The sequence below is a fragment of the Plenodomus lingam genome (assembly GCF_022343315.1).
Source record: "Plenodomus lingam strain CAN1 chromosome Unknown contig_26, whole genome shotgun sequence".
Classification (NCBI taxonomy): Eukaryota; Fungi; Ascomycota; class Dothideomycetes; order Pleosporales; family Leptosphaeriaceae; genus Plenodomus; species Plenodomus lingam.
In genome coordinates this window covers 1,535,817-1,562,624 of record NW_027093941.1, presented here as the reverse complement: position 1 = coordinate 1,562,624, position 26,808 = coordinate 1,535,817, and the positions used below count along the sequence as shown (strand labels likewise).

Genomic DNA, 26,808 nt, shown 5'->3' with positions numbered 1-26,808 from the left:
AACCGCTCCCCAAAACAATTCCCAGCCCAACCCACAATTCTCACAGCACACACCTGCTCCACCAGACAAGACATTCCCAACGCCCAAGCCATCGATCCAGATTGTTTTACACCCTCCCCGTTCTATTTACCCCATGGATCAAAGGAAATAGCACCATGATCTCTTTCGCTGTCTGAGTGCGAGCAAGCGACAATGTCTTGCCAAACTTGGGTCGTCAAGCGGCGGGGCTAGCATTCTGAAATGTTGTTGCGTGGTTATTACTACTAGGTACCGCTGCAGTGTAATGGTATAAAAGAGGAGTCTTTTGGTCGGGTAGATATAGGCAAGGGGTTCAGAGATACTTTGGAAAGTTCCTTCTTTTTTTTTCACAGGCAGAATCAGCGTTGATCCATCTTCATCGTCCTCTCGTTCTTCGTTGAATCGCGCACACATCTACCAAACATCCAGCCAGCGAGCCAGCGAGCAGCCAGCACATCTGAAAACAAATTCCATACCTTCCAAGTCGAACCGAATCAGACCAGAACAGCAATACATTCAGGCCGCCAAACCCACCCGACTCCTCATCACCATATCCCTTCTCCAACGCACGCACGCACATGCTCTCTCTCCCCCTCTCTCCCTACCCCTTGCCCAAACCATGTGCAACACCCACCTGACAACCTGCGCCCTCTGCACCCGCACCCTCTCCATCCACTACACACCCTGCGCACATGCCCTCCTGCACAGTTTCGAGCCCGCCGCGTGTCCGCTGCGCATGAAGCGGTGGCGGGTGGATTGTGGGCGTGAGTGTGAGAGAGAGAGGAGAGCTGGGTCAAGAGGAAGTGAAAGGGGAAAGCAAAAGGAAAAGAATGGATGTGGAGGATATGGATGTGACGTGGCCCGCAAGGGCAGTTTGAGCGTTTTGCCAGGCGAGATGGGGTGTGTGGATGGGAATGGGGATACGGGGTGGGATGAGGAGGAGGTAGAGGTGGATGGTGAGGATGGCGAGTGCAGCGAGAACACCGAGGATGGCGAGAACACCGAGGATGGCGAGAACACCGAGGACCCAAGAGCATAAACCTGCCATTGTAATTCCAAGCCCGAATGTAGAAAATTGGTATGACGGGATATAGTATACTCATCGTCCTGTGGTATCATCATCAGACGAAGAAGAAGAAACAGGAGAAGGGGAGCAAGGCTGTAAAGAAGAAGAAGTCCATTCAGACCACAAAGGGCCAAGTCCCTTGAATACCCTACAAGAATAGTCCATTCAGACCGTACAAGAAGTCCGCTCATACCGTACCAAAACAATCCTTCCATACCGCACAAGATAATAAGCAAGCTCTATGATATCCAACCCATGCCACAGACAACAGACAGACATATATACATCATCTCATCATCATCATGTATAACCTCAAGCTCATCTTAGCTCATCGCAACAACACACAATTCTACTGTCCGTTGTTATCCGCCTGTTGCTGCTGTTGTTGTTGCTGCGGCGGCGTCTGTCCAAACAGGCCTCCAAACCAACTGGCCCGATTCGCCGCCTTGCGCGCCTTCATCGCCTCCTCTTCATTCTGCACCAGGCGGAGCGGCCGCATGCCCTTGCCCGTCATGGGCCCGCTGCTCGTTTCGCTGCGTTCGAGGCGGCGCGGGGGGCTGGGCGTGTCGACGTGGCTGGCAGACGAGGAAATGGTGCTCGAGTCGACTTCCTTGTCTTCGGGAATGGGGCCTTGGCCAGACGGCGCGCGCGATGTCGGGTTGCTTACGCCGTTGACGCCGGCCACGGGGAGGCCGAAGAAGGAGTTGCGGGGCGAGATGATGCCGGGGGATGTGGGGTTCGGAGAGGTGGTGCTGGGGGTGCGGAACATGCTGTTTGCTGCGCCTGCAGCCCCGACCTCGGATGTTGAGCGGCGGTGCGTGTAGCTGCCGCTTGGATGACGGCCGGATTGTGTGCGCGTGAGGGGGATACTGGGGGCAGTGGCGGGGTCTTCGTGGGCGTTGTGTTGGGTGGCATTGGCAATGGGTTGGGGGGGCGGGCCCATCATGCTTAGCGGTCGAGGCTTGTTGCGGTTGTTGCCCATGGCGACAGATTTGGCGCGCTGGAGGAAGCCTTGTGGTTGCTCCGTCTCTTGTGGGGGAGGAGGGAGCTCCTTATTCTTGTCTGGCATGCTCGAGCCTTCTGCATCTAAATCGGTGCCCAGTACCGACTCGAAGCCTTTGTGGGTGAGCAGGCGACTGATGATCTTGTTGATGTACAGTGTCAGGGCCTTGTTCTCTGCCCTCAGCGTATTCACTTCGCCTTCGAGCCTGCGCACGACTTCGACATCGGCCTCTGCAACCGATTGCAACTCGTCAGCCAAGCTGGTCGAAGGGCCATTGCGTGACGGAGCGCGCTCCTCGGCCTGCGAAGATTCTCTCAAGAACTCGCCACGGCTAAGATCGCCATTGAGAGTCTTCTCACCCAGTAGTAATTGGAAGCTTTCGTTGTCTTCCATGAGCCGGGCATTGGTCTTGCGTGTCTCGAGTAGCTGCTTCTCCAGCTCACGCAAGCGGCCACCACCGGCGTTCTCCACCTCGAGCACCTTGACATGGTACTCTGCAAGCTCGAGGCGAAGGTCCTCGATGATCTTGTCCTTTTGGTTGATGAGCTTGGAGTTGTTGCGCGAGTTGCTGCGCTGGATCGACGAAGGCGGGGCAAAGTTCTCGAGGTTCTGCGACGAGTTGGAGCGTGAGGGGTTGTTGCGGAAACTTGCTAGGGGTCTTGTCAGTGCTGAGGCTTAGAAGACACGAGGTTAGCCATGGACATGACTGGTCACTTACATGCCCGTGACACAGGTGTGTCCTCATCCTCGGACACGAGGACATTCTTGGTGGCCATGGTCTCTTTGAGGCGCTGGATCGTGTTTTGCAGCTCTTCCTCGCGCGCTTGCCTCTCCTCCTTGTCCTTCATAGCCTGCGTGTGCTCCGCTTCGTAGATGCTCTCGAGCTCACGGTGTTGGCGCGTCAATTCCCGCTTCACGTTCTCGAGCGACTCGACCTTTTCCTCCTCTTCGTGGGCCCGCTCTTCCAGCTTGGCCTGCTCGGCCAGTGATTCGTCGAGGCGGGCGTTGAGCACCTCGACCAGCTTCTGGCGCTCCTCTGCCTCGGACTCTGCCTTTTGCAGACGGTCCTTGAGGTCCTGCAGATAGGCAGCCTGCTCTTCGCGGGCGTCGTCGGCCGTGGTGTCGGCGGGCGAGGCATTGCTGAGGTTCGAGGCGGCGGTAGGTTTTTTGACAGCCGCACGGGCGGAGACGGGTGCCCCATTGGTGCCAGAGCGGACAGAGCGCGTCCTAGCGACGCCGCCCGCGCCATTCGAGGTCGGGGTAGACGACGACTTTGCGGGGGTTCGGTTGGCAGCTGCGGGCGATGAAGAGGCGGTCTTGGATGCAGCCTCGCGACGGGGCGTGCCCGACAATGCTGGCTTGCTTGCTGTTGTGGCCGACATTGTGCAGGCTGGCCGTCGTGGTTATCGTTGTTGTTGTATTGGTGGCAGTGCTGAGGATGAGGATGATGATGGGCGTGGGCGTGGGCGTGGGTGTGGGTGTGTCGAGGGGGGATGCAACTGTGGTGCAACCGTGGAAGACAGACAAAAGGCCAACAGCGCGGTGTTGGGAGAGTGCTGTGCTGGTTGCGGCGGCGGTGGGGTGGTACAAAGTAGTTCCGATATACGTTGTGAATGTAATCGGGAGCCTGGACAGGAGGGGAACAGGTGCCACAACAGAGTACGTTACTTGACTTGGGAGTATTCTTTTGTGTAGAGTATGAGAGGGTTGCCAGACGCAATCTCAATGAGCGGTGATGCGCCCAGCCGTCGTCGACGCTGATCGTTTGTCAAAAGACGGTACCGTGCTGGGGGGGGGGAGCTTGCTTGCAGTGGAGCTAACGCGAAAAGGACGACGAGTCCAACGGGCGTGCTTGGGGAGTGAGTGAGTGAGTGTACACACAAGCACGGTCGGGTAACGAGCACAAGACTGTAATGGCCGCGCAGACAAAAGGAGAGATTCGGTGGCTGTGGCTGTGGCTGAGAAAGGGGCAACAGTGATGGTGGTGGTGGTGGTGGTGTTGGTGTAACATCTAACCAGACGCTCCAAGGACAAGACAGGCCTGAGTCTTTCCGAGTTCCCACAAGTAAAGTGCAGCTGGGCAGTCAGTGCCATCCCCCAATCTTACTTGGCCTGTCGCTCTCCTGGGCCTGTCCCTGCACAACCCAGCTGCAGAGTTCCCAGTCAAGCGGAAAGCAGCGCCAAGTCCTTGCTCACCCTCACCACCTGCAACCTGTGGCATGTGCGTTGCCCAGCTTTTTTCGTTCTCTCTCTCTCTCTCTCTCTCTCTCTCTCTCTCTGTCTTCGCCCGTAGACTGGGAAACCATCACTGCAGCAACCTTGTCAGAGCTTACAGAACCGCCACCTCTCCCCCACTCCCCGTGTCCGGACGAGATGACAGCTGAGCTGCATCAATCATCACACACCATACCATTCCATCTACATGCATACAAAAATGTCAGACACACCCATCATCATCATCATCACCACAAGCAAGGTAGACAACGAAATACACACAATCTACAGTAGGTATAAATAAACATGATCGAAATCGAGTGCACTGCAGGGGGGGCCAGAGAGGGTGTGGTCGCCATGGCCTACGGTCATCTATATCCTCGCCTCGCCTCGGTTGCCCACGAGAAGCCAGCGTCTCACAGCTTGTGTGGGAAAATAGGGATGGCTTGCCTTGTCACAGGTCCCACAGGTTCGACTTTCTTGACACATGGCAGCTGCTGGCTTTATTTTTAAAATGATCGCGGCAGATGGTGGGTAAGAGCAGGGTAGGGTAGGGTAGAGTAGAGTAAAGTAGAGTATATGCACGGCACGGTAACGGTCACGGTAGATAGCACGCGAGAGCACGTGCGTCCACTTTGTGCCTGTCTCCAGTGCTCCGTCTCCGATATACAAACCTCCCACATGGTTGACCCATGTTTCCATGTAGACAATCGGACAAAGAGCATCTACCAATATACCCTGGGCAGGTACTGCTCTCACAATGTGGTCTCATGCTTATGCAAAATCAATCAAATGGATGTAATCATACCAAAGTAAAATTAGTCGTCTATGGAAGATAGGCAGCTCCAGCAATGAAGCGAAACATATGCACACCCCCTTCCACCCCCTCATCAACTCTCGTTTGGCCCGTCTACGCATCCAATGGGTAACGGTCCAAGAACTTGAAAGTCCGGAGTCCCTCAGAGAGGCTCTCGACTAGGGCGGCCACATCGCTGCCCGAGTACACACCAGGCGTGCCAGCCTCGATGCCGGCGGCCTGGAAAGCGGCGCTGCCAGATCCAACCATGGCAATCGGCTTACCCCACTGGTATCCTTCTTGGAGGATGCTCAGAGGGCGCCCAGCTGGGTACAGAGTCGATCGTGCACTCGCCGTGCTGTTGCCAGAGCCAGTCGTCGTCGAGTTGGAGAGGCTACCTGGAGCCGCAAACAGGGCCTCGGCACCACTGTCGACAACGATGGCATCGAATTGACCGGCAAAGGTGGTCGAGTAGAGCTGGTCAATGCCTTCGCCGAAACGCTCGGCAACGACAGACACATCAACCTTGCGCTCACCAAAGGCAGATTTCAGGGAGGCACCAGCGTCGCCTCCAGCCGAGGTGGATGTGAGGAAACCGACCTTCAATCCGTCAATCTTCAACAGGGGGTCCTTGGCGACACTGACACCAATCGTAGTGTTGTCGTGGTAGTAGGTGTCATCTGCAGCAGGCGCAGTCATGTCAAGAGCCTGGGCGACGCGAACAGCCACATCATGGCTAACACGGTTCAGCTGAATGAGAACGTTGTTCTTGACCACCTCACTTCTGACCTGTGCAGTCTCGAACCGCATGGCGTTGACGAGGAATTGTTGCTCCACAGCCGACAAGGAGTTGTAGAAGAGGCGAGGTTGCGACCAAACATCAGCAAAGGTCGAGGATACGGCACGGACAAGACGTCCACCAACAGAGCGGTTGGGAGCACTGAAGAATCCACGGCCTTGTTCCATAGTGGCCTGCTTGGGAGATCCTGCGTTGTTTGTGTTTGGGGAGTAGGGAGCAGTGTTAAGAGGGACGAACATTTGCCCTGCACCGTCGCGCTGGTTGTTGTGGACAGGAACGCGGGGCTGGTTGATGGGAATCTGCTCAAAGTTGGGTCCACCGTGGCGGTTGATCTGAGTGTCCAAGTAGGAGAAGATTCGTCCTTGCAGCAGTGGGTCGTCTGTGAAGTCGATACCCCTGACGATATGGCCGACTTGGTACTGAAATTCGGTCAATAGGATGTCTTTGTAAAGACCATGTAATTACTTACCATGACCTGCTCCGTCTCGGCAAAGTAGTTGCGGGGGTTACGGTTCAAAGTGAGCTTGCCAAGAGGAGTGAAGGGAACAATGTCCTCAGGAACGATCTTTGTGGGATCTAGGAGATCAAAGCCCCAGCGTAGCTGGTCTTCTTCATCCATGACCTGTGCCTCAAACTAAATGACATGTTAGTGACGGTCGAAAACAAGTCAATCGTGCTGGCTTACGGCCCACTCAGGGTATTGCTCCCTCTCAATGCTGTCGAACAAGTCTGCACGGTGCATATCCGAGGCCTTTCCAGATGCAGCCTGCGCTTCCTCCCACAGAAGCGAAGCCTTACCCTGCAAAGTTCGGAAGCGGAACTTCACAAGCTTGGTCTTGCCATCGTCAGTCACGAAGCGGAAAGTGTGAACACCCCAACCATCCATGTGCCTGTAGCTGCGGGGAATGCCATGGCCGCTCATCGCCCAGAATAGCGTGTGCATGGAAGAAGGCTGCTGACTGAAGAAATCCCAAGCGTTGTCATGAGCAGAGGCAGCTTGAGGAATCTCATTATCCGGTCTTGGCTTCACAGCGTGGATGAGATCGGGGAACTTGATCGCATCTTGGATGAAGAAGACTGGAATGTTGTTTCCAACAACGTCAAAGTTGCCCTCGTCCGTGTAGAAACGGACGGCAAATCCGTGAACGTCACGAACGGTATCGGCAGACCCACGACTTCCAGCGACGGTGGAGAATCGTACAAAGACCGGTGTTTCCTTGTTAGGCGTGCTCAAAAATGAAGCACCCGTGATGTTGGACCAGTCTCCATAGGAAGTGAAGACACCATGTGCACCAGCACCTCGTGCATGAACAGCTCGCTCAGGAACTCGCTCGTGATCTAATCAAAGTCATGAGTAACGATTTGCAATGCAGACTTTCTTCCTCACTTACCAAAATGCGTGATCTTCTCGCGGAAGATGAAGTCTTCGAGCAGCGTTGGTCCCCTCTCACCAGCACTGAGGCTCTCTTGATCATCAATGGGTCCTCCAAAGTTGTTGGTCATGTAAGCGTTGGTATCATTGACTTCATACTTGGCCATAAACTCGTCGGTCGAGGCTGGAGCTTGTTGTCTGCGGACCTGCTGATGGCTCTCTGGTAGGTCTCGGGCCTCATTACTCATGTAAGGGCATTGTGCTTGGGCAACATAACCATATGCAGCAATTGCTGCAAGCACGCTTGATCTCATGGTGCAGTTTGTCGAGAGGGTGTTGTGAGAGAGTGGCAACGGGTCCAAATGTATTTATATAGCTGAAACCCCTGGACAGTAAAATTACGCGGTGTCACCGACGTGCACATCTTGACGTACTCCTGGTTCTGGAACCGTGCTTGGAGGACTTGCTTTGTCAAATCAACAGCCCGCCTTTGATCAGCCGAACAGTTGCTCTTGGCATAGTGAGTCGATGTGCCAATTCACGGGACCCACTTGTAGGACTAGGATGTCCCAATGAGGATAGACATGATACTACCAAGAGCTTGTAGGCAGCTCAAGAAGCGTGAGACGCTGTGCTGCATTTGGGGATTACCCCGAGTTCCCTTAAAGGGAAGCATGACCGGTTTGAATATGTTTGCTGATGACGGCGAATAAGCTGACCTATGTTGCTCATGCATGCCGGAAAAAGAAATCGTAACGGTATTAAGTGATGGAAAATCCCGCCGCAATACATCCTTATGGCATGTCGGCTTTGTTAGATACCAAGTTAGACCCAACTCCTACTAATTTCTAGTAGCATATAACGGATCTCGTTAGTTGCAAGACATGACTGGGGTACAGTTGGAATGGATTGCTCAGCGGGATCCACTTGCACACCCGTGGCCAACGTGTATGCGGGCTCATCCTGGTTGTGCACAGCGGCACAGTGAAGGAAGGCGGGTTGTCGGTGGTATTGTGCCTGTTGGTGGTTTTTTTGTCAACACCGCGCGATGTACTCGCGATTCGAGTCTTGGCAGTCAGCAATATGCAGTATAGTTCAAATCACATCTGGGGTACGGCACGGAGACGGAGTGCGAGCGGGAGCCGTTGGGCCTGTTGACGCGCCACCCCGTCGAGACATTGGCGACCAAATTTCTGGAGTTTGCGATCTTTAGATACCTAGGTGCCTATAGCAGTATAGCAGTACCTCGTCGATAATAGTCAAGGCAGAAGAAGGTCGTGGGTCGTGGGCCAGACAGTGGGCTTAGTAAAGGTCAGGTCTGGGTGGCCAGACTTGCCAAGTCCAGACGGCCACTTGACCCCGTGAGAGTTGAGGGATCGACATGGATGGGGTAGGCCCGACATCCTGGTGTTCCTCGACATCCCGATAGCCTTGCGTTCTCTCTACTCATTTGCGAACTTTCTCTGTGAATCGTGTAAGGCACCTAGACTCTCATGGAGACCATTGACCGCAGTCAATATTGGCTATACCGTGTCGCTTCCCTCATGGTGACACTGACATGGCACGAGGAAGAATGAAGTCGCGCTTGGGATATGCAAAGATGTGATTCTGTGGGCAGAAACATGGTGCCCATGTACATGGCAAACAGGATGCCGGTACCTAGTAGTACCCGTCTAACTTAGGACTGTGGAATATGATCGTCAGCGAAAATAATTTGGGACTGTGAAGCAGGCTTCATGGTTGTTCGTCAAGTGGCTATGCGACCTTCCCCACGAGTAAGCCTATCTGCCGGTGTATGCCTATCTCACCTTGATTAAGTATACGACTACCGCACCGAAGAGGCGTCTGGATGTTTTTGATAGACGAGCGTATGGCTACTATAATGAAATGAAGGTCTGCAATGGAGACATTTGGGTTGCAGGCATAGGTACACAATGGAGTAGCGTAGCTAGCTGTCGGATTCCATCCCAAGACGACATGTATCCGAACCAACTGGGGGTTGTGTAATGAGATCCAAGAAAAGGCCGCGTAGCACTGGTCCAGTCGCCTCCGGTACGATTGACGATTCATCAGGCAACTCATCCGATGATGCAGCTCTACATGAACTTACAACACGCAGTCCCACCACATTACCTCCCGTAGATGCCGCAGAAGGTCCTTCAAGCGGCCTCGATACGTGCTGCGTTAGAACTGGTGGTCTGGCTGGCTATGATTTCAGCGCGGATGTGCAGCTCGCAGATACTAACACGATGGTGGTTCGTTGTGCTTTGTGTGCTTCGTTGTAGTCCGGCCGACCGTGCTTTGCGAATTGCTTATGATTGGTGAGTATGATGTATATTGCTTTGTCGTAAATTTTCAACTTCCTAAGCCAGCTAATCCCAGGATATCTCCTAGGTCGACCCGAAAGCGTAATCTTGCAATCTGCGCGTTTCGTTCGTTGGAAGTCTAGTGCCGCGAGTAAGGGTCTGAGCTTTCGTGGAGTCGACTGAGTCAAATAGATTGCCCGCTGTTTTTGAAAGACACCACCCGCTGTGAGTGTGCGCCGACGACCCTTCGCTTCAAAACTTTGCACGGTCTGACAGTGTTGTGTGTTTTTTGTAGTCGGGGTCTTTGAGGCGCGGATGGATGCCCACCAGCTCAGGGCTACGAACATGGCGTTATGTACCCCCCGCCATTTTCAGCAAGGCCAAGAGATGCCTCTCAAGGTGCTGCCTCGAGCCTCCGTCAAGTGCAGGTTGGGATTCCAAAGGATTTGCCCCCTATGAAGTTCTACTTGGAAAGGAAGGAGAGAACGGAGATGTTATCTCAACAACAGCAATCGGATACCGACAGCCGATGGAAGTCTCTAAGCGCTTTTTCGCACCATGGAGCTGTCAATGAAGTTCGGCCATGGAGGGCAATGTGGCGTTGTGCGAGGTCGGGTGTGTCGCCAGTCCAGCTTGGCTGCTAAAACGAGCAATTGGGATGGGATGCTTCCAAGCGACAGCGATGACATCACCAGGTGCGAGGCGCGAGCGAGACTTCCTACCACCGTACTCATGCCCCCGCTCGTTCAAGTCTCAGACACAACCTTGTCACGACCAACCTTTCCATCGGAGCGCCTTTCCAGTTCTGGGAAACCAAAACAAGAGGATAATCCCCAAAGAGGTAATTCACAACTCCTGCCCATGTACAGTCACACACTGCGGCTGTAGTCCTTGGAACAAGTGCAATACTGACTTGATCCATCCGTAGACAACAACAGCTTTCAAGATCCTGAACCCAACAAACCGATTTGAAAATGTAAGACAGCCTTTTTTTTATGTAAGCTGTGGCGAGTTTGCGGTTACAATCTATGTATCTGCGCGATTCTTGCCGCTTTGCGGCAAATCTTCAACATAGGCTGTGATAAGGTGCAGAGAGATTCTCAGGACAGGACACACAAGATCTCTCGCAACCTCTTTATATTTTTGCTGACCATGCGCCCTTGCGCAAAAGGAATCGATCCTTGTCAGTCCGCTCCAAGAAGAGCAATGGCGGCGAGAAGACCGCGCCGAAGCACCGCTTTACAATGGCCTCCCTGCGTGGCACGCAACAACCCGAGCTCTCGAAGAAGCTGTACAAGATTATCAAATCAGAGAACCATGCCATTGGCGCGTATGAGGCTGCTGCGCGAGAACGCATCGGAATCGCCCAACAGCTCTCAGAGTGGGGCGAATCGACAGAGGATGAGACGATTTCGGAGATATCAGACAAGCTGGGTGTTCTCCTTGCAGAAATCGCCGAGCAGGAAGACCTCTATGCGCAAGCTCTAGAGGACTACCGAGGAATCTTGAAGCAAATCCGCAATACGGAGAGTTCAGTCCAGCCTAGTCGAGACCATAAAATCAAGGTACATTCTCTGCACTGTGCTAGAGCGATGGCTTGCTGACCATACTGTAGGTGTCTGATGAGATTGCAAAGCTGAAGTACAAAGAACCTCAGAGCACTAAGATTGTGCAGCTTGAACAAGAGCTTGTCCGTGCGGAAGCGCAGAGCTTAGTTGCAGAGGCGCAGCTTAGCAACATTGTATGAAAGGTGGCTGACATGATCCTGCAACTTACTGACCATGTCAGACCCGCCAAAAGTTCAAGGAGGCGTACGACCATCACTTCGCTGCAACGATTGAGCGCGCGGAGAAGCAAGCGATCCTGGCCAAGCACGCGCGCCGGTTGTTGAACCTCGTTGATGACACACCGATCGCGCCTGGTGACGTGCACCCAGCGTTCGCCGAGGTCGAGGCAGCCCGCCAGGTTCTTACTGATGCAGAAGACGACCTCCGCAACTATCAGCTTGACATCGAGCCTATCCCATCTAACGCCGGCACCCTCGGTGTAGGCGCGATGCCCGGTGTGGCCAGTCCGACTAGCACTTCCATGCCAGAGCAAAGCGTCTATGCGAAGTCTACAACAACCGAAAACCAGGTGAATGAGGGGCAGTATGATACCAGTGGTTCAGCCCCGCAGCCTTTGGAGGAAGCTGACCGGGTCGAGAGGCTGGAGCAGGCGCAAGTGCAGGCGCCTGTTGCGCGAGCCGCGTAAGGGGCCTATAGGGGTGAATTGACTGATAGATAGAGAGACAGGGAGAAGGGAAAGAAAGAGGATTGTGTTTCGTTTCTGAACCTTTCTTGTTTATAACCGTATATTTTAACGATGATGAAAAGGGAACATGGGTGCAGTGGTAAATCAAAAGCTGTTAGTGCAAAGACGTGTTGTATTGTTCGATCGAAAGAGGGTGCGAAGACGAGATGAGATGAAAAGTAAAGGCAAGGGATAAAACAGCTGGTGCCTAGAAGCTGACGTCGTTGGTGACATGGAGAGTGTCGACAGGGCGAGAGGAGGAGGAGGTTGAGATTGAGGGGCCCAAGAAACCTCAGTCTGTGCTGTTGCTGCGGGTGGATTGGCGGGGAGGACTATCTTAGCGCGGAATGTGCCGCTTCCCTTCCCAAGAAGACACATGGAGCTCTGAACCACAACCGCAACTTTCCAAGAAAAAAAAACCCCCCTCCACGCAGTCTCGCACGCAGACTACAACCCCAATCCTAACCCCCGCTCGATAGCCTCTCCCTCGACTCCCTTCTCCACCGTCCTTCCTCCCTCACCACCGCCCTTTGCCCTTCGCAGCTCGCTGCCATATCGCCATGGCAGACCGCAAGAAGAGGGACCGATATGCGGGCGCAGCGTACGAGTTTGGTGCCAATGCGAGCGGTCAAGGCCAGGGTGGACAGATGGGAGCACCAGTACCGGCTGCAGCACCAGGATATGGCGCTCCAACACCTTCCTATGGCGCTGCGTCGCCTGGATATGGTGCTCCTGCTGCCCCCTATGGCGCCCCCGTCCCTGCCTATGGGGCCGCTGCGCCAGCATATGGACAGCCAGCAGGCCCCCAGGACCCCAGTGCGCTCAACCAGCAGTTCAATCAGATGAACTTGGGCCCCCAGCCTGGACAGGCTGCCCCGCAAGTACAGCAGCCCATGGCCGCGACGCAGCAGAATCAATTGTTCCCCTCGGACCTCATCGCCCAGCCTTTCCACGTCTCCGAACTCTATCAACCGCCCCCGCCCATCCATCTGCCCTCGAACGCGGCAGCCACACCCTCCGAGTTCGCCAATGAGTCAAGCAAATACCTCCGCTGCACCCTCAATACCATTCCCACCAACCACGGCCTCCTGAAGAAGAGCAAGCTGCCGTTTGCCCTCGTCATCAGCCCATACGCAAGCCTCCACGATTCGGAGGATCCGATTCCGGTCGTCCATGATCAGGTCATTAGCAGGTGTAGGCGTTGCCGGGCCTACATCAACCCCTACGTCTCATTTCTCGACCATGGCCACAGATGGCGGTGCAACATGTGCAACCTCACAAATGATGTCCCTCAGGCCTTTGACTGGGATGCGGCGCAACAAAAGGCCATAGATAGATGGCAGCGACCTGAGTTGAACTATGCTGTCACCGAATTTGTAGCGCCCCAGGAATACATGGTGCGGCCACCCCAGCCGCTCTGCTACTACATCATCCTGGATTGCACACAGGCTGCTGTCAACACCGGTCTGCTGGCCGTAGTCTCACGCGTCATCAAAGAAGCCTTGGCCCGGATACCCAACGCAGATGGTAGGACCCGCCTCGGTTTCATGGCAGTTGATTCCGGTCTGCACTTCTTCTCCATTCCACCGGACAACAGCGAGAACAACGACCCTCAGCAATTAGTCGTATCCGACCTGGAGGAGCCATATCTCCCAATGCCTTCTGATCTTCTCGTCAGCCTTAGCCAGTGTCGCGCCAACATCGAGACCTTCCTCGACCGCCTCCCAGCCATGTTCCAGAACACAATGGTCCCAGGCTTCGCGCTTGGCTCCGCGCTGCGTTCAGCACACAAGCTCATCTCTCCACTCGGAGGAAAGCTCACAGTTATTGCTGCTTCCCTTCCCAATGTGGGTCACGCTGCTTTGAGCCCAAGAGAAGACAAGTCATTGCTAGGAACTGGCAAGGAAGGCAGCTTGTTGCAGCCTGCCAACAACTGGTACAAGTCTTTCGCAGTCGAATGCTCAAAGAACCAGGTCTCAGTCGACATGTTCCTGTTTTCCTCCCAATATCAGGACGTTGCGACCCTCAGCAACCTGCCACGCTTCACAGCTGGTCAGACATACTTCTATCCTGGATGGAATGCTGCAAGGCAAGAAGATGTCGTCAAGATTGCGACGGAGCTGGCAGACTACCTGTCGGCAGAAATTGGGTTGGAGGCCGTCTTGCGCGTGCGCGCTACCACTGGTTTAAGGATGTCTGCCTTCTACGGAAACTTCTTTAACCGCTCGTCTGACCTCTGCGCTTTCCCAGCCTACCCTAGAGATCAAGCTGTCGTTATTGAGGTTGCGATCGATGAGACCATTACCAAGCCCTTTGCTTGTCTTCAGGCTGCCGTCTTGCACACAACATCGAGCGGCCAACGTCGTATCAGGGTCTTGACGCTTGCTGTACCTACAACAGAAAGCCTTGCTTCCGTCTACGCATCGGCGGATCCACAAGCAATTGCCACCTACTTCAGTCACAAGGCCGTTGAGCGTTCACTGTCTAGTGGACTCGATGCTGCAAGAGACGCGCTGCAGGCAAAGATCATTGAAATTCTCTCGACGTACAGGAAGGAACTGGCTGGTGGCAGTATGGGTGGTGGTGGACTACAGCTACCTCAGAATCTGCGAGCTCTTCCCATCCTATTTTTGGGTCTCATCAAAAACGTCGGTCTCAGAAAGAGCGCTCAAATACCCTCTGATCTTCGATCTGCTGCCCTTGACCTACTATCCACATTGCCTCTGCGATTACTAATTCAGTACATTTATCCTAGCTTCTACAGCCTTCACGTATGTATTGATTCCCTTTTTCTTGGGTGACGTCAGCTGATAGCAGATTAGGACATGCCCGATGACGCTGGTGTGCCAGAGCCTACAACGGGTCAGATCACTATGCCTCCTGCCCTCAACCTTTCCTCTGCAGCGATCGTGCCATATGGACTGTACCTTCTAGACGACGGTGTTAATCAATTCTTGTGAGTCATATATGTGAATGATTCGCTTTCCTCCGCTAAGAACAGTAGGTGGGTCGGCCGTGACGCTGTCCCCGCACTTCTCGCGGATGTGTTCGGGGTAGAAGACCGCACACAACTCAAGCAGGGCAAGGCATCCTTGCCTGTCTTGGACAATGAGTACTCTGAACGAGTAAGGGCTGGTAAGAATCAATCGCATCGCAGATGTCGCGGTACCTTGTCTAACTTTTACACAGTCGTTGAGAAATCAAGAGACCACAAGTCCAAGGGTGTCGGCAGTATCACACTGCCCACACTGTACATTATCAAAGAAGATGGCGACCCAAGTCTCAAGCTGTGGGCTCAGACATTGCTGGTCGAGGACCGCGCAGACCAGGGCGAGAGCATTGTCCAGTGGATCAGTAAGCTGCGAGAAAAGGTAAGCAATAACTCGGCTCTTACGGAGGATGTCGTTCACATCGTCCACGTGTTTCCTATCAACCTTTTTTTCGGACCCGAGTATGCTGACTTTTGAGTAGGTGGTGCAGTAAGCAATAACACAGCACGCTTGGCAGTCTCCGCCTAGTTAATTGCACGGCGGAAATTATGATGACTTGGTTCAGATCGTTGGACGGGAGGGGAGGGGTTTCTGCGCAACGCAGACGTATGCTATCTGACGGAAGAGAGCTTAAAAGGAGATGGTAGGATAATATTACACACGGAGACTAAAGCTAACATATGCAACTTGAGTTGCTCCACTGGCTTTTGCTTCACCGTTCTTGTCAGGAATCGATCGAAAGAAATCAGATCATACAACAACACAGTCCTTGCCCTGCATTGTCCATGCCGAAACGACCAGTAGTCTATACCACTGCCCCTGTGCATCTCCAAATGCCAAGTACATGATTTCCTTGCTGTGGTTTCAGATCATGCATGTATATGTATGTGTAGTGTGTAGTATATGTAAATCAATCCGCCCAGCTCCCACAGGCCCTAATCCCACCCCCACCCCATCCCCCCTCCCCCCACATACTTTTGTTTCACGCAAAGAAAAACGCCCAAACGTCGTGGAAACTGCACATGCTCCTGCGCACCACAAGGCAATTCAAGGACAAGCCAAAGCCGAAACGATGACTATAACACTACACTTACTCCCCGTTCCCGTTGTCGAGGGGTACTGCTGCTTCCCCTCCTGCTCGTGCTCGTGCAAGGTCCCGCGCATCCAGCCAACGGAATTTCTGCCCGTCATGCATTGCTAAGCGTTACACTGGTGCATGGGGGGGAGAGGAGGGCGGGAATGCATACTTGCATGCGTCTGTAGCCGAGTCGTGGAGAGAGGGGAAGGAAGTACGTGGTACAGAGTCTTGGGATCGGGTGCGTGCAGTGAGGCGCGGTGCAGTGCGTTGTGCGAGGATGAGATGGGTGGTTGACCTTGGGGGGTGGGGTGTAGGGTTAGATGTGTATGGGTAGGGTGTAGGGTTAGATGTGAATGGGTAGGGTGTGGTGTTGTTTACGACACAATGTTCTCATTTCAGGGGTGTACTATGGGTCTAAATGGGGCAGGTGTGATGTTGTTGAAGTGATCGTGGTTAGTCATGGAATGACGGGAGTGATATATCAAAGTAGCAAGCCAAAAAAAATGCTATTGTTGACTCAAATGACAATCTCAACGTAAGCATGCAGCAGCAAAAAAAAGCGTCTTACTCAAGGAACGAACCAGGATCGAACTGATGACTTCAGGATTACTTGCACTGCAATCCTACACTCTACCACTGAGTTACCGTTCCGATTGTGCAAACGAAAAAATAAAGCATTAAATATACTACTGATTGATTCAGAACAATCAAGGGATGAACTGTTCCCATCACAGCGGCGAGCTTATCCATAACCCAACCTACTCTTGCTTACGTAGAGTAATACTACAATCACGTTTCGTCGTCTTATGCCTCGCTGTCAGAATAAATACTCTCCGACATGCTAGGATTCCATCTTACAAGTAATGGCTACGCACATGTTCACGCAACTGCTAATACATGGTACTAACTTCACATGCAACTGGCTTATTATTGCACTTGAATGTAGAAGTTGTGTTCGTCTAGCCTTTGCCCCTCAACACCACACCGCCATGGCCATGACCGGCACCATGGATCCATATTGGCAGCTGATGCCCTCCTCTCTGTCGTCGAGGTGTGCCAGCCCGCATAAGCCGGCAAGCCCAGATTGAATCCTGGCCACGGCTCGCGCGTGCTTTGAACACTTGATTTGCCCCGAGCTGTCGACCTTTTATTTTATTTACTTATGGGCATGGGATGCTGGGCCTTGGAGCGCGAGAGCACGAGAAGACAGACTTCCAAGGCGCAAGCCGGAACTCGCAGTACCCTCAGCCTTCAGTTGCAAGCGGAAGCACGATTGGCTCGAGCATGGCCAAAAGAACAAAGCTTCAAGACCAACAGAAATGAGGCGGCGTCAGATGATCCTTGACGTAGTACCCAACTTGTCCTCCCGCGCGTGTCCGCGCTGGTCCACCTATCCAAACTCTCGAGGGCCAGGAAAATACTCTAAAGCAATCGAGCCAGCGCTTTGTTCAAAGGTTCCTTGACCGCACACAGTCGGTACTAGAGTTGCCGCGCTGGGAGCCCCCATCCCCAGTCAGTCAGAAGTGTGTACTGTGTGTCTAGGCAGTCTTGTCGCTCACCGCCCAACGTACGTCAAACCACGCCGTCCTATTCGATTGCGAGACGTACGGACGTGAAAGCTGCGAGCGCTCAGGCCCGGCAGAATCGCGGTGGCTAGTGTTCGCTTCAGCAAGGTACAAACTTGTACCTGTACCAGCTAAGGTACAACATTTTCGGTGGATCGGTTTCGACTGTCTCTTCGTCTCTCCCGCCCCCCTTGCATCGGCGCTTGCCCACGCTGTTACCTGCAGGACGCAGGCGCGTTAACCAATTGCTCGCAGCGTGGACAAGAGAATTACGCAGCTGGACCGGAAGAGCCCAACGTGATGCTTGCAACCGGCCGCACTAGATCTCGCGTCTTTGCTGGCTTGCCTGTATAGTAGGAAGACGGTCGTACTACTATGTATCAATAGACCGTGGATGGTGCTGTGTGGGTGTAGCCTAGCCTGGACCTTGGGGGCCTGGTCGACCAACGTGCTGCTTACTACCTACCTCCCTGGTTGTGTGGGGCATGTGAAACGGATCATCTCGTCATCCACTTCGAACACGAGCACGCTCAAGCTTCCTCAGGTAGGTAGGTTCCCCTTCTTTCTCGGGGCTGAATCACGGACTGCAGAGCATCGACTGTGTAGAGTAGGTACAATAGTGGAATACCTACCCATCTCGCCGTTGATATACCTACTACTTACTCCAACTAGTGTCCCGGATAGCGACAGTGGTGCATGAGGCTGCTGTGCCATGTTTGTACCTCGAAACATGGGCCTACATTGTAGTAGTACCGGTATCGTACCTACATGCATGGACGAGAGACGACGACCACCTTTCTCGGCTCCTCCAGCGCATACAGACAAACACACATTCTCTGTCTGTCTCTCTGAACGCTCTGAACACTCTGAACACTCTGACTTCTCCCTCTCTCCCCCCCCCCTTCTGTTTTCTCCCCGCCACTCCCCTTCTCTCTTTCTCTCTTTCTCTCTTTCACACACACACACACACTCTCTCTCTCTCTCGGTGGGCAAAGAATGCTTCTTCTCACCACAGACACAGGGGCTCGTCAGCTGGCCCCATGCCACTAGGTAGGTACTCTCTAAGTAGGCTGGTGCCGAGCCGAGCTTCGTCAGGTCCAGGGATGATCTGCAAGCAGCCTGGCTTGTCGCAAAGGTCGTGGGTGGTGGATCGGACTCTAACCAGTACCGCCTGTTGCCAGGCCGCATCTTTTTCAGGGCGCAAGACAAAGCCGCTAAGATCCCGCCCGTGCCTTACCCAACCCCTCCCTCCTCGCATGCAGTTGCAACGCATCGCGAGTGAAGTCCAATCCCCGCCATCTGAATCGACACTTGTTCTCTGACTTTGCAGTCCTTGCAGTCCCTTGACCCTCATCGCAGTCTTTCTTGCAGTCTTTGCAGTTCCTTGCTGACTTGGCTGCATCCCAGAGCCGCAATCTACCGCATCTGCTCGTGCCCCTGGTGTCTGTCTCTGACTCTCTCTCTCTCTCTCTCTCTCTCTCTCTCTCTCTCTCTCTTTCTCGAGTCCTGCACCAACGAGGGGCTACCCGTGGCTTGCTCGCTCCTCCCCCGCCACCCACCACCCCAAAAGCCCACTAAGGCATAGAGAGCGCCCTCGCCTTATCGTCGCGTCTCAAGTCCGCGCATCATCTGTCCCCCCACCTCAGCGACTGGCCCAAGGTGGGACAGCCAGCCTGCTACGACTTACGACGATACGACAACACCTTTTTCGTTTTGCCGGTCCTCTTGTTTTGTTCCTTGCAGCGTGCCCTGTCCCGGATGTTGTCGCAACGCCGCTCTCTATTCGTCATCGTCTTCGTTTCAGCCTTCTCACAGCCGCTTCACCGACGGGGCCACCCGCATTTCTCTTCCCAGCTCAGTTCGCCCAAGTAACACACCAAGACAGGGCCGGGGCATAAGAGAGAGCAGAAAGGAACAAACACTGCAGCCTCGTGGCCGGTGTCTGTGCCCAGCATGTCGACCTTCCAAGCCGTCAACACCACGCTGACCGTACCGGACTCGTTGCCGGGGCGCGCTGGGGAGGAGACGACACCAACTACGCCCCGACCCAACAGCAAGTTCTTCCCAGAGTCTAAAGGCGAGGACGAGTCTCGCATCGAGGATGCTTCAGCAAAGACGCCCACACGCAACAGCTTTGCTGCCGGTCTCGCTGGTCAGCGACCACTCCCCGCTTCGCCCTTCACACCGGCCCGCGACCTCAGCGAAACACCGTCGAATAAGAGTGAAAGGAGCATGGAAAACTCGCATCGGTCGACGCAATCAGTGGCTTCCATACAGGATGTGCAAATGAGGGAGGGAGAGGAGGACGACAAGGAGGATTCGGACAATGAGAGTGTAACAAGTGATACGAACAGGCCATCGAAAAAGAAAAAAGGGCAGCGATTTTTCTGTACAGAATTCCCCCCCTGCAATCTGAGTTTCACCCGGAGCGAGCACTTAGCAAGACACATTCGGTAGGGGATACTACTACTACTACTGCAAATGGCTCCTTCACAGCTGACATGGCACAGGAAGCACACAGGTGAAAGGCCCTTCCAATGTCACTGCTCCCGACGATTCTCGCGTCTCGATAACCTTCGCCAGCACGCTCAAACGGTCCATGTCAACGAAGACATACCGGCGGAATCGCTCGCTGCGACTGGTACTCGATTCCAACGACAGATTCGCACTGACCGTGTGCGACCTCCAGGAAACCGCTCTAGAGCGAACACGCTAGGCAGTACAGGTGGGCATAGCCGGGGTCATAGTAGAAACTTGTCATCGTCAAGTATCACGTCTACCATGTCCAGCATGAGCATGCTTCAGTCTCCTGATGCACGACGTCGGCCTCCACCGCTGGCCATGGCAAATGACGGTGGAGCGAGAGCACGCCTGAGTCTCAACACCATGGAAGCTTACAATCCACCGCTGATGGGCAGTCCTGGGCCTCAAATTGTGGAATATGATGCCCAGTCCAATGCACCGACGACACCACAATCCTCTTCCTTTCCCGTGGGGGCTAGTAGTCCTGTTCGTTTTGGATCTGTTATGCAGTCACCTGCATCTACAACCTCGCGGCCAGTTTCTTGGGCTGGTCCGCCACCTCCAGGACGACGCATGTCAGCTTCTTCCAACAGCAACAGTAACCCCTTTTCTGGTCCTCCTGGTCAGGGCCTTCCTCCATTCATGCCGGCCTTACAGTCCTCTGCAGCGCCTTCATTTTCCGGGCAAAGTAGCATGTATGCAAGCCCCACCGCATCAAATTTCTCGGAGTCTCGAAGAGATTCAAACGCAGAAGCGGACTGGAGAAGACGTACATGGCACCCAGGCACGTACACGGGCCCACGGCCAGCGACGAGTGGACTTGGTTATCATCAGACACCAGATGCACCCCGACCATCGTACACGTCACAACCCGCTGCATCTCAGACTACTAGGTTGCCAGGCATAGAAAGTTTTGACTATGCGCCTCCTCCACCTTCCCTTCCTCGTCGCCAGCCAAGCCCAATGCAAATCGATGCACCGGGTCGTCCTCTTACCTACCACCAACCTGGCCCTCCGCCACCACCCAGCAGAGGTCATCAGAAGCGTACCAGCATCTCATGGGATATTGATCGCTTAAAAATTGGTAGCCCCAACGCTTCGCGAGAGCCATGGGGACAGTACCCTGGGAGCCCAACGCAACCAAATAACGGACGGCCTACGACCGCACCACATGGCTACTTCAGTAGTCAACGTCAGCCTATGAGCGCCCCTCATCCAATTCAGATTCCAAGCATGAGCTCACCTAGAAACTCGCAAGAGCAGCCTGAAACCCCTCGAAAGGCCAAACGTCAAGGATGGTACAATGGCCCGCTCGCTCAACCGCAGCGGGTGTTGCAACGTACGTCTCCTGAAGACTCAAGCAGCAGTGAGGGCGTTCCAACCCCTGGTACTATGAGTGAATATCACCCGGCCATTGTACACAGCAATGGCTATGTGGAAGCGCATGCGGTTGGTACCTCTGTTGAAGAACACAAGCGTACTCAATCTGCGTCCATCATGGAGAGGCCGCACCCACTGAATGCTTCACAATCGTCGCACTATCAACCGTTTGATGGTCATAGCCTGTCGAGCTCAAGCTATCATCCGCAGCGTGAGCCAGAAAGAGGCCCATCCACATTTGGTCAACCGCTGCCCCAGAATGGTGGTAACGACATGAGACGATTGGAAGCACTTGTTGCCGTTGCCACAGGCGAGCAGCAAGCTGTGGCAAATCGTCCCTGAACCTCCGTGGAACAAACAGTACAGAATGCCATGAATGTTTGCGAAACCTTGGACCAGCACAGTCACGATCTAGATCAACGTCACTCGTTCCGTTTCTGCCGATTTGCTAACGATGTCACGGCCGCAAAGAACATTACGAATCTCTTTCTTTAGTCTAACGCAACAACATACAATCATGATTTGGCTCAACACCACACGAATCCCAGTCATTTAGTCTCGTTTGTCCGCCGTTGGTGAGGGCTCTTGTTGCCGCTTTCGATGATACCCATCCATCAGAGCTCCTGCTCGACTCCCCTTGGCACATGCTAGTCCCTTGCTTTGTCATCGTTATGCACCGTCTTATTTTTCTGCGCATTGCCCTTTTGCTTGACTCTTAGGGATATACCAAACCGATTCACAGCTGGTGTCTTGTCTTTTGGGGGGGTGTTGGCGATTCGCGTTGTTGAACTTGTCATTGAGCGGTCAATTTTGGAGCGTGATTGCTTTTGGATTGGGGTTACATTTGGATCAACGGGTAATGGTTGCGGGCTCTGCTTTGGCGGGTCGATAGTGTAGTACTCTTTGGACGCGCTTTTCTCTTTTGCCTGTATGTACTTGACACGTTTCGATATATACACGATTGCGCTGTAAATCTCCGCTACGTACAAGCCTACACGAGTTCCATCTAGACTTTGCAAACCATGTTCACTCAATAACCTTGTCCATGTTGTGTCTTAGCATGGACATGTGGGTAGACTTACATACTATAGTAGATGTCTCTGACTAGCTCAGAGCAGTACGGTCGCTGTAGCAACGCGGAACTATTGGGGTAGGCGCGATGGCGATGCAGGGTCCACCCACCTGCATCGACCCCGCTACCCTCACAACAACCACGGATCAAGTTTGTGGTTTGCATCAACGACACGCACGCGGTTACGCCTCTGGACGACACTTCTCCTCTCGGGACCCGGATATTTTCTTTTCTCCCTCTTCTTCTCCTCCTTCCTTCTCTGTATTTGTGATACCCCCTACCGGCGCCATGGGTTCCGACGACCTGATCGACTTTGAAGTAATCGAGAACCAAAAGGAGAACATCCAGTCGCTGCCCAGTGGACGCTCGGCCAAGGCGCTGGCGCAGCTCTTCACACCACCCCTAACCTCGGGCGCGGGCCAGACGCCGTCGCCGTCGCAGATACAGGATGCGCACAGCGCCGTGCGGCTGCAGTATGAGAAGGAGCTCATGGCCATTGACGAGTCGGACGACCCCCTTGATGTTTACGACCGCTACGTCAAGTGGACGCTAGACGCGTACCCCTCGGCCCAAAACACACCACAGTCGCAGCTCTGCACACTGCTTGAGCGCGCCACCAAAGCCTTCCAATCGTCGCCACAGTACAAGAACGATGCGCGCTACCTCAAGCTCTGGCTGCATTACATCAGATTCTTCGCCGATGCGCCACGAGAGATCTTCGCGTATCTCGCGCGCCACAACATTGGAGACAGTCTCGCGCTCTACTACGAAGAATTTGCAGCCTGGCTGGAGTCAGCGGGCCGCTTCACACAAGCCGAGGAGATTTACAATCTGGGCATCGAGCGCAACGCCCGTCCAGTAGAGCGCCTGGTTCGCAAGTATGGAGAATTTCAGCACAGGCTCGAGAGCCGTCCAAAAGAGGTCCCTGAGCCTACAAGCCCCGCCTTACCCGCCGTTCGTCCAGCTCTGGCAGCAAAGGTCGACCCTTTCGCGCTTTCGTCGCCAGCGCCTGCAGCACAAGCACAGAGCCAACCGAAGCCAGGAGCTGGCTCATCCCGATCAGGCAAGCAAAAACTTGCTATCTTCTCGGACGGTGACGAACCTGCGCGAGCTCCATCGAGCGGTAGCCAGGAAGGTTGGGACAACATAGGGTCGCTAGCAGATCGTAGGAAGGAAAATACAACAGAGGCGCGACCCTGGGCTGGAGAGACGTTGAAAGTGGGAAAGAAGAACACGGGCGTGGGCAAGATGATGATATTCAAGGATGAGGTAAGCTGACCCGTCTTCAGTGTCCCCTTCACATATTTACGATTACAGGACTAATTGGTTGGCGTTTGCCGTTCATGTATTCAGACCAAATCAAACGATCACAATGAGAACGTTCCATCCCATCCGCTACGTGAATACCAACAAGCTGTCAATCCTAGGACTGGACGGCTCGAAGTCGTTTTCGCCGATCTGGCGAGTGTATACCCTAACCTTGAGAATCCCATGTCTGAAGAATACTCATTTGAGGAACTGCGAGCTAGGCACCGAGGATGGCTGCATCGTGACTGGGCCAGTATCCGGCGAAAGGAACGGGCTGAAGGAGAGAAGGCAGCTGGTGTTGCATTGCAATCAAAACCTAGAACATCGCCACTGGCAATTCTGCGCGACACGGATGAAGCACCACAGCCCAAAACGTCGCCACTTGCAATACTACGTGATACAGAAGAGACTCCAAAGCCACAAACTGTACCCCTCAAAGGCAGTGTTGATGATGACGCCCCCAACGACGAAAATGTCCCCCCATCTCAAGCAGAAATAGACAAAGCGAAAGCTGCACGAAGAGCTAGGCGGGAAGAAAAGGCAAACAGGACTAGAAAAATCAAGGTTATGGAGACCAAGGAAGTCCGTGGAGAAACCCAAACAAGTGAGTAATATTGCCCGGAGTCTGCAAATTGTACTAATCAACTGTAGTCCAAACAAACCTGGATTCCCCTGTCAAACCAAAGATTCGCCGAAAGAAAGGTGGTCCAGAGGCAACGATGACGCTGCATACCAAGGAGGCAATGGACGAGATTTATGGCATCTTCAACCAACCACTCAAAGCTGCTGACGAGAACGTCTCGGGGGTTCAGAGTGCTGAGGAGAGCAGTGATGATGACGATGATGACGGCGATGACTATACCAGTGCAGGTGAGAGCACTGGTACAGGTCGCATGTCCGGCGCCAACAGCGACTACGGAGACGAGACTACTGCAGGAGACTTCACGCTCGGTACAAGAGTTCTCGATACAGATATCGATGGTGAAGGAACTGATGCCGATGGCACTGATGCTGATGACACCGACGCTAAAAGTGTCGTCTCGGCTTGGTCTGACTTCACAGAGAGCAAACATGTACCCAAAGAGCATCGGCAAGATGACTCAGATGATGAGTCGGAACAATCAAACGGAGATTCCTTTGATCAAACTACGCAACCGCATGTCGATGCAGAAACACAGCATGACCCAGATGTGGTTACCCCGACTTCGCCTTCGGCTCCCGGCTCGTTACCAACTCGCTTCGTTCCAGTGCCACCAGAAGATTACGAGCATTCTATGCGTCCATATCGAGACCCCGTACAGGCTGCTAATAACCGCCTCCCATTCATGACCCCGATTGTAGAGAAGACAGAATCATCACTAGGCTTCGCGACTGCATGCGCACAAAAAGACTACTTTGCAGCAAAGACACCATCGCGCTCAAGAGGAGCCCCTGCGATCCTTGAGGATGATGGTGAGCCTGGCAGCAGTCCCTTCTCAGATCTTTTAGCTCAGGCCGTTGATGGTCCAGGCAAAGTTGCGAAGCTTGCTTTGACGGACGTGAGATCGACAGCACCGAAGGAAGACGTGCAAGAGCCAAAACGAAAGCCTCTGGGCACAAAGGACATTCCTGCTAAGCCTGTCAAACCAAGTGGTCCGATTATACAGGATGCTCAATGCAATCCCGTCGATGAGTCAATTCGTAAGACTATCTTACAAGAGATTCAACCGCCGCTAGATAGCTACGATGGCTACTTCGCAGACACTGGACAAAGCTACGGAAAGGGTGCTGAGATTCGGAGATACACAAAAGCTGTATCTAAGATGAACAAGAACGCCAACGACAAAACAATGACCAATCTAACCGTCTGCCCAACTCTGAAGTTCCCAGGCACTGACCGGACCTACACCGTCAAGCGCGAACTCGGCAAAGGCGCCTTCGCCCCCGTTTACCTCGTCGAGAGCAAGGCCCTGGACTCAGACGAGGAAGACGACGCCCCTGTGCAGATGGGTAAGGGAGAGTTTGGTATGAAGCGAAAAGCTCTCGAGGCTGTTAAAATGGAGGATCCTCCCACACCGTGGGAATTCTACATCATGCGATGTGCCACACATCGCCTAGGCGTGTCCCGCGCTGCCGCCTCGATTGTGCAAGCCTATGAGATGCACGTGTTTCGCGACGAATGTTATCTCGTAGAAGAATATCGAGATCAAGGTACCCTCCTTGATCTCGTAAACCTGGCGCGTGCGGAGAATGGCGTCATGGACGAACAACTAGCCATGTTCTTCACCATTGAGCTGTTCCGCACCGTGGAAGCACTGCATGCCAAAGGCGTCATCCATGGCGATCTCAAAGCCGACAACATACTCGTGCGCTTCGACACGCTGTCCAAAGACGAGACATGGTCGGCCGAGTACGCGCGCGATGGGCGCAACGGCTGGGCCGCCAAGGGCATCAGCCTGATTGACTTTGGGCGCGGCATCGACATGAAGGCCTTTATCCCCACCGTACAATTCATCGCCGACTGGCCCACCACCGAAGCCGACTGCGCCGAGATGCGCGAACTGCGGCCCTGGACCTACCAGATTGACTACCACGGTCTCGCCGGGATCGTGCACAACCTGCTCTTTGGCAAGTACATCTCCACCGTGGCCGACAAGGGGGGCCCCACGCTCGGCGCGGGCGCTACCAAGACGTACAGGATCAAGGAGAGCCTCAAGCGCTATTGGCAGACGGAGATTTGGGCAGACTGTCTCGATCTCTTGTTGAATCCGCTGACGCATTTGGAGGCCGAGGAGGGCGGGAGGATGCCTGTGCTTAGGGGGATGAGGAGGGTGAGGGAGAGGATGGAGGATTGGTTGGAGGCGAATTGCGAGAAGGGGGTGGGGTTGAGGGCATTGGTGAGGAGGATGGAGGAGGCGGTTAAGAGAAGATGATGAGCTGGGGGGTGTTTTTTATATAGCTGTGTTTGTTTTTCTTGTTGATGTCGCATTGCTGGGCGTTGGTTGGGAGGTTTTGGCAGTACTTTTGAGTTCTATCGGCCTTTTCCA

General features: G+C 53.9%; 9 protein-coding genes across 9 annotated transcripts; 7 read left to right on the top strand and 2 right to left on the bottom strand.

The window, feature by feature from the left end:
- Window positions 1-637: 637 nt before the first annotated feature.
- IAQ61_006794 (uncharacterized protein) lies at window positions 638-1,057 on the top strand (the record flags this gene model as incomplete). Its single annotated transcript, XM_003845638.2, has 1 exon — window positions 638-1,057. One exon carries the CDS (start codon window positions 638-640, stop codon window positions 1,055-1,057), a length of 420 nt encoding a protein of 139 aa, XP_003845686.2.
- Window positions 1,058-1,433: 376 nt separating this feature from the next.
- On the bottom strand, window positions 1,434-3,469 carry IAQ61_006793 (uncharacterized protein; the record flags this gene model as incomplete). Its single annotated transcript, XM_003845637.1, has 2 exons — window positions 1,434-2,737; window positions 2,806-3,469. 2 exons carry the CDS (start codon window positions 3,467-3,469, stop codon window positions 1,434-1,436), a joined length of 1,968 nt encoding a protein of 655 aa, XP_003845685.1.
- Window positions 3,470-5,088: 1,619 nt separating this feature from the next.
- On the bottom strand, window positions 5,089-7,696 carry IAQ61_006792 (uncharacterized protein). The gene is made up of 4 exons (XM_003845635.2): window positions 7,288-7,696; window positions 6,582-7,234; window positions 6,366-6,530; window positions 5,089-6,315 (listed from the first exon to the last, which is right to left on the bottom strand). The coding sequence occupies exons 1-4, from the start codon at window positions 7,580-7,582 to the stop codon at window positions 5,212-5,214; spliced, it is 2,217 nt and encodes a 738-aa protein (XP_003845683.1). The 5' UTR covers window positions 7,583-7,696; the 3' UTR covers window positions 5,089-5,211.
- Window positions 7,697-9,274: 1,578 nt separating this feature from the next.
- Window positions 9,275-10,218, top strand: IAQ61_006791 (uncharacterized protein; the record flags this gene model as incomplete). The annotated part of the gene is made up of 3 exons (XM_066097312.1): window positions 9,275-9,549; window positions 9,663-9,676; window positions 9,884-10,218. 3 exons carry the CDS (start codon window positions 9,275-9,277, stop codon window positions 10,216-10,218), a joined length of 624 nt encoding a protein of 207 aa, XP_065952789.1.
- IAQ61_006790 (uncharacterized protein) lies at window positions 10,133-11,827 on the top strand (the record flags this gene model as incomplete). The annotated part of the gene is made up of 4 exons (XM_003845633.1): window positions 10,133-10,415; window positions 10,667-11,139; window positions 11,190-11,315; window positions 11,363-11,827. The coding sequence occupies 4 exons, from the start codon at window positions 10,133-10,135 to the stop codon at window positions 11,825-11,827; spliced, it is 1,347 nt and encodes a 448-aa protein (XP_003845681.1).
- A 434-nt stretch (window positions 11,828-12,261) lies between these two features.
- SEC24 (COPII subunit) lies at window positions 12,262-15,783 on the top strand. The gene is made up of 5 exons (XM_003845631.2): window positions 12,262-14,637; window positions 14,689-14,822; window positions 14,871-15,001; window positions 15,056-15,237; window positions 15,338-15,783. Exons 1-5 carry the CDS (start codon window positions 12,427-12,429, stop codon window positions 15,347-15,349), a joined length of 2,670 nt encoding a protein of 889 aa, XP_003845679.2. The 5' UTR covers window positions 12,262-12,426; the 3' UTR covers window positions 15,350-15,783.
- Window positions 15,784-17,096: 1,313 nt separating this feature from the next.
- On the top strand, window positions 17,097-17,279 carry IAQ61_006787 (uncharacterized protein; the record flags this gene model as incomplete). The annotated part of the gene is made up of 1 exon (XM_066097311.1): window positions 17,097-17,279. The coding sequence occupies one exon, from the start codon at window positions 17,097-17,099 to the stop codon at window positions 17,277-17,279; it is 183 nt and encodes a 60-aa protein (XP_065952788.1).
- A 2,173-nt stretch (window positions 17,280-19,452) lies between these two features.
- Window positions 19,453-21,744, top strand: IAQ61_006786 (uncharacterized protein; the record flags this gene model as incomplete). The annotated part of the gene is made up of 2 exons (XM_003845629.2): window positions 19,453-19,952; window positions 20,010-21,744. The coding sequence occupies 2 exons, from the start codon at window positions 19,453-19,455 to the stop codon at window positions 21,742-21,744; spliced, it is 2,235 nt and encodes a 744-aa protein (XP_003845677.2).
- A 790-nt stretch (window positions 21,745-22,534) lies between these two features.
- Window positions 22,535-26,694, top strand: IAQ61_006785 (uncharacterized protein; the record flags this gene model as incomplete). The annotated part of the gene is made up of 3 exons (XM_003845627.2): window positions 22,535-23,743; window positions 23,828-24,386; window positions 24,434-26,694. Coding segments are annotated over 3 exons (4,029 nt in total), but the record flags the coding sequence as incomplete, so codon positions are not given.
- Window positions 26,695-26,808: the final 114 nt, after the last annotated feature.

What these genes read in the sequence shown, in the direction of transcription:
- IAQ61_006792 (XM_003845635.2), bottom strand. Translation starts at nt 7,582, where the DNA reads ATGAGATCAAGCGTGCTTGCAGCAATTGCTGCATATGGTTATGTTGCC. An exon ending in AGCAATACCCTGAGTGGGCC is followed by an intron (nt 6,531 to 6,581) that starts GTAAGCCAGCAC and finishes CATGTCATTTAG; the next exon opens with TTTGAGGCACAGGTCATGGA. An exon ending in CCGAGACGGAGCAGGTCATG is followed by an intron (nt 6,316 to 6,365) that starts GTAAGTAATTAC and finishes ACCGAATTTCAG; the next exon opens with TACCAAGTCGGCCATATCGT.
- SEC24 (XM_003845631.2), top strand. Translation starts at nt 12,427, where the DNA reads ATGGCAGACCGCAAGAAGAGGGACCGATATGCGGGCGCAGCGTACGAG. An exon ending in CTAGCTTCTACAGCCTTCAC is followed by an intron (nt 14,638 to 14,688) that starts GTATGTATTGAT and finishes ATAGCAGATTAG; the next exon opens with GACATGCCCGATGACGCTGG. An exon ending in GACGGTGTTAATCAATTCTT is followed by an intron (nt 14,823 to 14,870) that starts GTGAGTCATATA and finishes TAAGAACAGTAG; the next exon opens with GTGGGTCGGCCGTGACGCTG.